An 11,162-nucleotide genomic window follows, 5' to 3' on the forward strand; every position below is an offset into this window, starting at 1 on the left:
TAACCCCCTTTACCTTAGTATTCTCATCTGTAAAATGAACTGGAGAAGGAAATGAGAAACCACTCCAATATCTTTGCCAAGAAAACCCCAAATGAGGTCATGAAGAATTGGACTAATGACTAAACAACAAAAAATATTCAACTCTATAAAAATGGTTTTGTTAACATTTGTTGCTTTATTAAAAGTTTTGCCCAAAGATTTTGCTTAGCTCTTTGGGGGGAACTTAATTGAATGGGGGGGAGGGTCATAAATCATAGATTTACAATTGGGACTTCAAAGATCATTTAGTCCAGCACTTTCATTTAGCAGATTAGGAAACTGAGACCTAGAGAGATTAAATGATTTTCTTAAGGTTGCCTTTGTAATAAATAAGATGAATGGGATTTGTCCCTAAGTTTTCTGATTCCAATTCTAGCACTATTTCTACTATATCAAAAACCAAAAAAGGGAAAAAAAACCTTTCTGAATCATAGGGTGTTGCATTCTGTTACGTTGTTATGTAAATTGATACCATGTTTTAAGTGCACTTAATGCTTATACATATATGGATGTTTGGGGTGAGTTGCAGTTACTTCATTTTAACCCTTATATTTACATCTACAAAAGTTACATCTTTCAAATTTCCTAGATATGGATAGTCAGTAATCTGTAAGGACTTTTGATCTGTTCAAAGTGGGGGTGGGGTGGGGGAGATGGAAATGTTAGCCAAGCACCTTTCATTTATCACAAGAGAATGACATTGGTGTTGAGGAAGAATTGTTAATATCTACTTCCATATTATTCAAACCATAGATGAAAAGACTTTTTTGGCTGAAAGTCTAGGATTTCAAATTGTTAAAGCATTTATTCTATTCTTATTGTATCCTACTATGTATAAATCTGGAGTGACTGAACCTGGTGAAAAGGGCATATTCAAATGTTTGTGAAATGTATGATTTTGAAGATTTTGATTTTGAAGAAATAAATCAAGCTGGTATCTTTTGGTATGGGAAACAAATGTGAAATACACAGATTTTGACTACTTGCTCTTTTGTTCCCTAAGTTTGAACATCTTGTCTGAAATCATTCAAGGACGATAAGAAGGACTTTGCCTGATGAGTCCATCAGTTACAGAAAGATGGCATATTTTTACTTTTTTTAACTAATTTTGTGAAATAAGACCCATTGAAATATATTAGTCTCCTTAATAAATATATCTTTTCCAACTTAAAAATATTAGACACAACTTGGGAAGGAATTCACAGTATAGCAACGAAGACCAGACATATATACACAAAAAATGATATAAGGCAATCTAAGTGGCAAATGAGCGATACATATAATAAGTGATATGAGAGTTCATAGAAAGGTCTCAATGTTAGGGAATATTTCAGCCAGGTAGGTAGAAGTTCCAACTATATGATTGTTCTTAAAAATGAGTAAATAATGTAAATAATGCTAACTATGTTAGCAAAGAAAATAAACATGACCTTAGATCTATTTTAGAGTACCAAATATTATGAAAGGTAAAAAAAGTGATTGAGCTTTTAAACTTTGAAATATGGAACTCTAAAACTTTAAAACTGCCAGGGAGTTTCTAAATTGACAGTAAATTAATCTAAAGTACATAATTATCAGATACTTCTATCCCCACTAATGTCTTTGAGACTGACTTTGTTCTGTTGATATATTTTTAAGAGGGAGAGGGTGGTATAAAAACAAAAAGCATGTTGTCTGAAGAAAAATAATGAAGATAGGTAGTTGAAGCATCAGAGTCAAAAATATTCTCTATTGAGACTTTGCCTTTCTTTCACTTCATGCTCCCTAGTGCTCCAAACATTCAATGGAGAGGAGGAAGTATCTGTTAATAGGCTCTTACGATTTAGAGCTGAAAAGGAAGTTTATGGCTCATCTAGTCCAAAAGTTTCATTATATAAATAAGGAAACTGAGGTTCAGAGAAGTGAGGCAACTTGCTTTCAAATGGTAAATAGCAGAACCTAGGTCCTCTTAATTTTAAATCCAACATTCTTTCTGAGACTATTAAGATAGAATTACATCATCACAAAGTGTTGTAGACCCAGCAGAATGGTAATGCTTTTAGTAAGCATTTGGGTCTTGACTCATCCTCTTCCCTTGTGCCCCGTTCTCTTCATTCAGATTTTTATTTCTCCTTTTTGTTTGTTTGTTTTTTTACAGGGATAGACTATAAAACAACTACAATTTTACTGGACGGCAGACGGGTCAAGCTGGAACTTTGGTGAGTTTATATTGCTGAACAAAGTTAGTTGAAAGGTCTTCTGTCCGACTCAGTTGGCAGCATGACACCTTTGAAGATTGGGTGAGTTGGTAGGTAAGGAAACTGTGGAACACTAAGCTATGTTCTAATTTCATTAGGTGACTAAAATAAAGATATGTACATACAAGAAGATGGCTCATTTCGATTAGTAATATACAGATGAGCCCATTTAAAATAAGTCCCTACTTTTAAAATATAATATTAATACCAAAACTTCTGTTGCAGAAATTAGTCTTCAAAGGTTTTATTGTTAAGAGACCCAGTTCCCCTTTTCTCTATAAAGTGATGATTTTTTCCCCTGGAATCCTAGGATTTTTAGAGCTAGAAAAGATCAAGTCCAATTGAGAAGAGAGAGAGAAAAAAAAAACAACTTGAGATCTTGGCATCCTTTTCGTCCCTCCCCAGAGTATCATGCCTTGGAAAAAGATAAAATTAAGAGGGGTTGTTACTTCCAAAGACGTAGCTTTAAGCAGCTAAGGAAGTAGACATTCATAAGGAGCTAGTTTCAGGACAGTTATGTAACTTACCTTAGGTCAGTCACATTGGTATTTGCCATAGTGGCAATTGGTCAATTGCTGGCCTCTTCAAAAGACTTTAGTTAGGAAAGGGAGTAAGAGAAATTAATGTTATACTATTATTAACTAATTACTGATCTGTGATCTACCCTTAAACCCCCAGCTCCTGAAAAGGTCAGTCAGCCTCTGGAGGGCATGATTTTGAGTGAAAAGATTTGTTCCTAGCCCTCAAAGCACATGTTCCTTAATTTTGGGCCTCACCCACCTGGGATACCTAATTTCAATCTGGTTGAACTTTTGCCTGGAAGAGGAACCAATCCCTTGTCCTTGGTCCCTTCCATTATAGTTAAGAGCAACCCAGATCATAGAAGGAGAAAACCAGCCAGAGAGGTCTGAAAGGAGATGGCTTCCCCTGCCCCTCCTGTAGCTTGAGGCTGCTGAGTCTCATGATCAAGCCGTGTTAAAGACTTTTAGCCCACCTCCTCATCACCGATTAGCCTAATTAATAAATTATTAATGACCTAGAAATTGTTTTTATTAGTCACAGGGGCTAGATTTTTCATCCATGTAATCATTTTGATAGTTTGTTTACAGCACAAAATAGTTTTATTCCTTTATTAACACTTCAGAGAAGGAATTTTAATCTCTGCTGCCACATATAGAATGTGTTAAAGAAGCATTGCCATACTGCAATAAATATTTCATGGCAGCTTCTGAGAATGTGAACCACAGAGTTAGCCAGACTTTCAACGAACTGTATTCCAATAAGTAGCTGCTGCAGATACTACTAGATATGTATTAAATAAACAATTCAGGCACTGTCAAATATTAAAGGAAAGCATAAACCTGCAAAGGAAAAAAATGGAAGTAGTATGTGTACTTTGTCTTAACTATAGTTTTAGTAGAACACAATAAAGCCTTTCATCTCTGAGCTGGAAGAGAAGTCTTCCATCTCCCTGCCTCTAAACTGTACTATACCTCTCATCCAGTAATTCACAATGGCTTATATTTTTATAATTTATAAAGTTTGCTCAAACCAACCCTGTGAGGTAAGTGGTACAAATATTAGTGACAGCATCTGTCTATTGACAAGATTTGTTATCATTGACAAATAAACAAGAACTAGTCTTCACCCTTTGTATACTAGTCCTTCCAAGGAAATCTTCTGTCTTAAATCTTTAACACCTTGCAAAATTTTGGTGAAGTTAAATGCAAAATAAGATCTAATAATAATAATAATAATGGTGATAATATAATTTATTTTATATAATGCTTTACAATTTGAAAAGTGCCTTACATATGTTATCTCATTTGATCCTCATAACAAGTCTGTGAGATAGGTAATATTCTTATTGATTTTACAACTGAGGAAATAGAGACTGAGAAAGTTTAAGGAACTTGCCTAGGGTTATTCAGCTGGCAAGGATTTGAATTCAGATATTCCTTACTCCAAGGCCAGTAATCTGTCCATTGTACCATCTACCTACCTCTGATCTTCCTAATTCATTGAGGCAGAACTCTCTTGCCTGTTGAATACAATAAAAAAGGGAAAATGGCAAGTGTTTTAGGTATTCTGTATAGTTACTTTTCTGAATTCTGTTTGTTTCAGGGATACATCTGGTCAGGGGAGGTTTTGCACCATTTTCAGATCCTACTCCAGGGGTGCTCAGGTAAAATTAAAATTTTTTTCTTCTCATTGATTTTCTGGTGTTTGTTTTTTTCTAATATGAATTGTTAGCATGACAGGATTAAGGCATGTAAGTACATGTTTTAATCCTCTTTTAAGAATGTTACAACCTTTCTTTTACTAGTTTATACAGATGATCTGTCACAAATAGAAAATTTCTTTTCAAGTGAATATTCCTTGCTTCCCTAGTGTTCAAGGAATAATATAGCTAGTGGTGAGTAGGATGTTTTAGCCACATAACTAGTTTGCCATTAATGACAAAAGTATGGTTACTAATCTGTATTAGTTTTGGTGGCTTACTCTTAAGTGTTTCCTCTTCATTTTTCTTTCATCTTCTCAATTCTTTTAATTTTCTTTGTCATTCCACTGACACCAAGTCAGTGTCACAAACTGTTGAATTGTAGACCCTTAAGATAGGTTAGTCTTACAGAGATGATAATGAAACCTAGATAACCTGGAATTTTGACTGAATATTTTTTTACTCTTAAATTTGTCAAAATTTATATTTTAAAAGCAGTGGTATATTTAGGGAAAGCATTATTCTAAAATTAAAAGATACACGTTCAAATTCTGTTCAGTAGTAGAAAACGTAGCAGATTTTGGAGGGGTTATTAAAACTGATGTTACTTCTATGAAGTATGTGACTAGAGTTGGGCCACGGGCCAGAGAAGATAAAAGTCTCTCTACTCATGGAATTTACTGCTTAACTGGGGGATGCATTCAAATAATCATAATAAAAAATAATGCATAAATACATTAAAAGATGCCAATAAAATGTTTTAAATTCAATTAAACATTTAGTACCAACTGTGTATAATGTTTTGTGCTTCTTGAGATACAAAGTAAAAAAATGATAAATAGTCCTTGACCTCAGATCTCCAATCCTCTTTTTCTGTCCTTTGCATATGGAAATGTTCATGATAAAAAACAATTAGCTAACTAAATCATCTCATTTTTGACTAAAACTAGTCTTTTAGTGGGAGACATTTTAAGCTTGTCTTTTCAGACTTAATGATTTTGGAATCAAAACTGTTCAAAGAATGGCAAGTAGTCAGTACAATTTTTTCTTTATCATGGGTACATTTAAGAAAAAAAATGAGATAAAGCCATAAAATTAAATTGTGGCCAAGTTATGAGTAAGGATCTTTGGTGGGTTGGACTTTGGAATTTGACTATTACTTGTTATACCAGATTGTAAATTTAGTATGGGGGAGGAGCCATATCTTATCTAAAATTTATATCTTCTTTTAAAAAAAATTATTTACTTTTAGTTCACAACATTCAGTAGCACAAGCTTTTGAGTTCCAAATCTTCTCCCACTCCCTCTCTTCCCCCCCTCCCCCCCATGGTGACATACAATCTGATATAGGTTCTACAAATACCTTCACATTAAAACATTAGTCAAGTTGTAAAGAAGGATTATAACCAATGGAATGAACAACGAGAAAGAAGGAACAAAACAAAACACTAAAGAGAGAGAGCAAGTAGTTTGCTTCACTCTGCACTCAGACTCTGTAGTTCTTTCTCTGGATGTGGATGTCCCTTTCCATCATTAGTCTATCAAAGTTAGTCATCACAGATACCATATATCTGTCATTGTGTACAGTGTTCTCCTGGTTCTGCTCCTCTCACTTAGCATCAGTTTATATAAGTCTCTCCAGGTTATTATGAAGGCTATCTGCTCCTCATTTCTTATACCGCAGTAGTATTCCATTACATTCATCCACTACAACTTGTTGAGCCATTCCCCAACTGATGGACCTCTCCTTGATTTTCAGTTCTTTGCCACCACAAAAAGAGCTGCTATAAATATTTTTGTACCTATGAGTCCTCCTCCCACTTGTATGATCTCTTTGGGATACAGCCCTAGAAGTGGTGTTGCTGGGTCAAAGGGTACGCACAATTTTATAACCCTTTGGGCATAGTTCCAAATTGCTCTCCAGAATGATTGGATCAGTTCACAACTCCACCAACAATGTATAAGTGTTCCAGTTTTCCCACATCTTCTCCAGCATTTGTCATTTTTCTGTTTTGTCATGTTAGCCAATCTGGTGAGATGTGATACCTGAGAGTTGTTTTATATATCTCACTCTTTATCCTTATAACTCACAGTAAGTGCTTAGTAAATGTTTGTTGAATTGAATTTCATAGGATAGATTGGACAGGGAAGAGATAAGAGTAAGGGATGATAGTTTGAAAACTGCTCAAATCTAATGAGATATGAGGACCTGAAACTAAAGTGAGGCCTACGGTAGTTGAAAGGAGGGAATGTGTATACAAAGCATTGTACTATATTCTTTTCCCTCTGACATATTCTTTAACTCCTGCATTCAGGTTTCTACCTTTATTCCTTTGCTGAAACGGCTCCTGAAGAGATCGGTAATGACCCTCTAATTACTGGATATAGTGGCATTTTCACAATGCTCATACTCCTTGACCTCTGTAAGATCTTGCATCTATTTCCAAACTGTCACTTTTCCCTAAATTTTTCAAAATGAGATTTAACATAAGAGGAAAGGTATATATCAGAAACCTGTTACAGAAGCTGCTAAGGCAACAGGACACCTGAGTCCAGAAATCAGGGAGCTCTTTTAAATGAACTTCAGCTGTAGAATCAGGTGTGTGCTGAGCTGTGAGGGTGGTTAGGGCCCAGAAATTACAGGGGGTTGTAACATTGTTCTCTCACCAGGCCCCCATACCTCACCTCCTTGGGGATCTTTCGGTGAAAGGGAGGGGATGAGCCTGCCCTTTTGACTTGTACTGTCCAGAAAACTAATATTTCAATAAAATCTATGCATTGCCACCTTTAAAAAAAAAACCTACCCCTCTTCTTTAAACTCTTTTTCTTAGGCCTTCTATGACATAATGCTATTCAGATTTTCCACGTACTACTACTAGAGAGGGAGTACATAATGAGGAAATGAAATGGAAGCAAAAGAAATGTAGATTTAATCTTTCTTGGTTGTTTGAAAATTCAATATCAGAATTGTTAGGAACATACCGCAGATGTATCAGCGCAATTTTATTATCAGTTCTTTAATAGGACTTAGGTAAGGGATAATGTTATAATGATAGTGCATTATATAATACTATTATAATACCTTTCAGTGGCTTAGGAGAGAAATGGAGCCAATTTTCCAAAGTTAGACCAAAACTAAAATTATCAAGTACCTAAGCCTTTTGAAATTTAAACCTTAGATCAAATGCAAAAGAGCTTTGGTAGACTGAGTTTCTTTTTTAACAGGCTTGCTTGTAGCTGACAGAAATTGAATCAGTATATCTGTGGGTTTATGATAATCCTATAAGATGGATAATCTTTTAGTAAACCATGCCTAAATTTATGAATCAAGGCCACCTTTACAAATCATGCTTATAATTAAATTAGTAGTACATACAACAGAGCATAGCAGTCCATCTTATTTATGCTTTACCTTGCTTTGTTTGCATACTTATATTAAAAAGCAGGACCCCCCCCCCTATAAATCTTTATAAAATAAGCTGCATAGTTCTTTTTGTATTGGCAAAGAATTGGAAATTGAGGGGATACCCATCCACTGGGGAATGACTGAACAAGTTGTGTTATGTGATTATAATGGAATACTGTTGTGCTATAAGAAATGATGAGCAGACTATGTTTAGAGAAACCTGAAAAGATTTACAGGAAAAGAACTAATACAAAGTGATTGAGCAGACCCAGGAGAACATTCTGCACAGTAACAGCAATATTGTACCATGATCAACTATGAATAACCTAGCTATTCCCAGCAATACAGTCATCCAAGACAATCCTGCAGGACTTATGATGAAAAGTGGCATCCATCTCCAGAGAAGGAATTGATGGAGTCTGAATACAGCTTGAAGCTTATTTTTTAAACTTAATTTTTCTTGATAATTTTTTTTTTGCTTATGGTTTCTTTCACATCAGGGCTAATAATGGAAATATGTTTTACATGAGTGCACATGTATAGTCTACCAAATTCCTTGCCTTCTCAAGGGCAGGAAGGTGAGGAAGAGAGAATTTGGAACTAACTCAACATTTTTTTAAAAAATGTTAAAAATTGTTTTTACGTGAAATTGGGAAAATAATAAAATATATGGGGGTGGCTAGGTGGCGCAGTGAATAGACCACCAGCCCTGGAGTCAGGAGGACCTGAGTTCAAATGTGACCTCAGACACTTAACACAAAAACTAGCTGTGTGACCTTGGGCAAGTCAACCCCAATTGCCCTCCCCAAAAAAAGCAAAAAAAAAAAATAATAATAATAATAAAATGTAAACCATAAAATAAGCTGCATAATACTCAGCAGCCCCATACCATGCTTAACTAGTATTGTTAGATAACAGCAGTAAGCATTGAAGTCTGAAGTTCAGAATTAGTATCCTAATTCACTTTTCAGATTTTAATAATTATGTCTTTAGTCTTATATAATTGTAAATTTAGCCTAATTTCTTTTAAGGGTATGACTTGTGGGTCTGTGCTAGCTTTCAAAACTCATTTAAAAGGTTTGTTAACAAAAGCACCATCTAGTTTGATTTTTTTGCAGGTATTAAGTGAGGAAATATAAATAGTTCTGTAGACTGGATGGAGTTTTTTAAGATTGATAGGGAACTGATGCAGTCTTTTTTTTATAATCTAGTTCCAATTACATTCTAAGTGCTGCTTTTTGCTGTTGTCAAATTGAGTGAATTGGTAATAATTTCAATTTATTGGAAACTATCTCACTTTACAGTTTTACCCCAGGGATTAAAAACCTATGTTGAAGCCATTTTAATCACCCACATTCATCTCTGTCATGACAGATGTCATTCATTCTCACTATTCTTTCATGATTGAATTTGTTTAAATTCTTGAGACAGAAAAGAGAAAGAAAGAAAGAAAGAAGTAATTGAAACATATTTGAATAACCTGTCTTCATGTACCTTCAGTGCTGCTTAGACTTAAGGAATTTGAACTGAAAATAAATCAACATAGTAATGTCTGTGACTGACAGTATGTGGGGCCGTTTCACATGTACCCATATGCTTCTGATGGATAAGCAAGGCAAACATGAGGAAAGAAGGCTCATGGTACCAGTACATGCCCCAGCCCTCTTCTCTTTGCTGTTCTCCAGAGCGACACTTGGCTGTACTTTTGTTACTTTTTTTCTGTTTTATTTGGGGGCTGGGAGGAATTTGATAAATTTTCTTTATGACATTTTTCTGTACTGTCAAATTGCTGTATACATTCTAGTATCTGAAATATCTGTTTGAGGAAGGGAGCCAAACAGTTTATTCTCTTGGTAGGAGTGGTTCTACATCTATCAGAAGACAGTTATTGAGTAATAACTCTTGGTAGGAGTGGTTCTACATCTATCAGAAGACAGTTATTGAGTAATAAGGAACACACACAAGGTACATAGTTCTCTTTCTTTGCCTAAGATTTCTGCCAGGAATTTAATTTTGTTTAAATAGATTTTTATTGTGAGTACCTTTTTGTTTTCCAGTTTGGAATAAAATCTTTTCACTGAAATGCTTTGTGTAAGATGTGCTGTTTTCTTCCTGGAAGAGTACCTTTCCATCTTGTCTTAGGTGGGATGAGGAGAAAAGAAGGATTCATGTGTGTAAACTAGCCTGTAATTCCTGCTGTACTTCTTTGAGCTCTGAAAATCAGAAATTGTATTAGAAAGGTGCTTCAGTGGTAGGATAACAGCATCATTTAATGTGATTGCAAATATACTTGGAAAAGTTCCTTTTAAATGAAAGGATTTGAAGTTTATTTGGATGGAAACCTTTCCCATATAAAAGCATGCATAACAAAATCCCAACTAAGAAAGCAAAAAGAAAAGATTCTCAGAAAAGACTTTTGAACAAGTAAACTTCCAAAGGGAGGGAAACATCTGGGCCAGGTGGATTTACAAATGATTTTTTATCAGATGCTTAAAAAGCAATTCATAGCTATGCTATGAAAATTTTTCTTATAGAGATTAAAAAGTACTCTATAGAATTTTTTCTCAGATAGAAATTGTCCAAATAATAAAGCCAGAGAGACAAAGCCAAGAAAGAAGTTTAGTGCAATTCTACTAATAAATGTTGATACACATAAGTAAAATCCTATATAGACCATATAGAAATATATCTAGAAAATAAGACTAAATTAGACATGTACCCACAATTCCAGGGCTCATTCAGTATCAGGAAAAAATGAGTATAATTAATCATAATTTTAGTAGATGTTTTGCCAAAGGCAAGATATAAAGCACTTATTCAGGTGAAAAACCCTAAAAAAATGGGCTTTGTTCCATAGGAGAGAGACTCCTCAATATTACAGAGTACATGGAAGCAGAATAGCTTAGCTGTCTCACAGCTACTCCAACAAGGATGAAAAAGGATAATTAAAAAAAGTAGTGATGAAGAAAAAACAACAGTTACTGCATATTTAACCAGCCTAAGTCTATACAAAGAGACTGCCCAAAGCATGCAGACTGCAAGAAGAAGGTCCAAACAAAAAAGCCCATGCCAGTAGCATATTTTATAGAACCCTGAAACTGTTTACAGGCTTAGGATGACAGGAACCTATACCAGGTCTTTAGCCTGCAACCTGAAGCTATGGTGCTCTTACCCCAAACCAGGCCTTAGGAGCTCTCTTCAGCAGTGGATAGTATTTTTCAACATGAGTCCTTTGGAAATGTCACAGATCATTGTCTTT

At 34.9% G+C, this 11,162-nt stretch overlaps 1 protein-coding gene across 1 annotated transcript in view; it reads left to right on the top strand.

The window, feature by feature from the left end:
- The window catches only part of RAB40C (RAB40C, member RAS oncogene family), an 82,747-nt gene that overhangs the window by 48,369 nt on the left and 23,216 nt on the right, over positions 1-11,162 (top strand). Inside the window, exons 3-4 of the mRNA XM_069108013.1 lie at positions 2,177-2,237; positions 4,401-4,461. Coding sequence (XP_068964114.1) covers positions 2,177-2,237; positions 4,401-4,461 — 122 coding nt within the window. The remainder of the gene's footprint in view (positions 1-2,176; positions 2,238-4,400; positions 4,462-11,162) is intronic.

Source organism: Petaurus breviceps, unplaced genomic scaffold, assembly GCF_028583685.1.
Source record: "Petaurus breviceps papuanus isolate PSGF00001 unplaced genomic scaffold, PetGlider_PUasm1.0 138, whole genome shotgun sequence".
Lineage (NCBI taxonomy): Eukaryota > Metazoa > Chordata > Mammalia > Diprotodontia > Petauridae > Petaurus > Petaurus breviceps.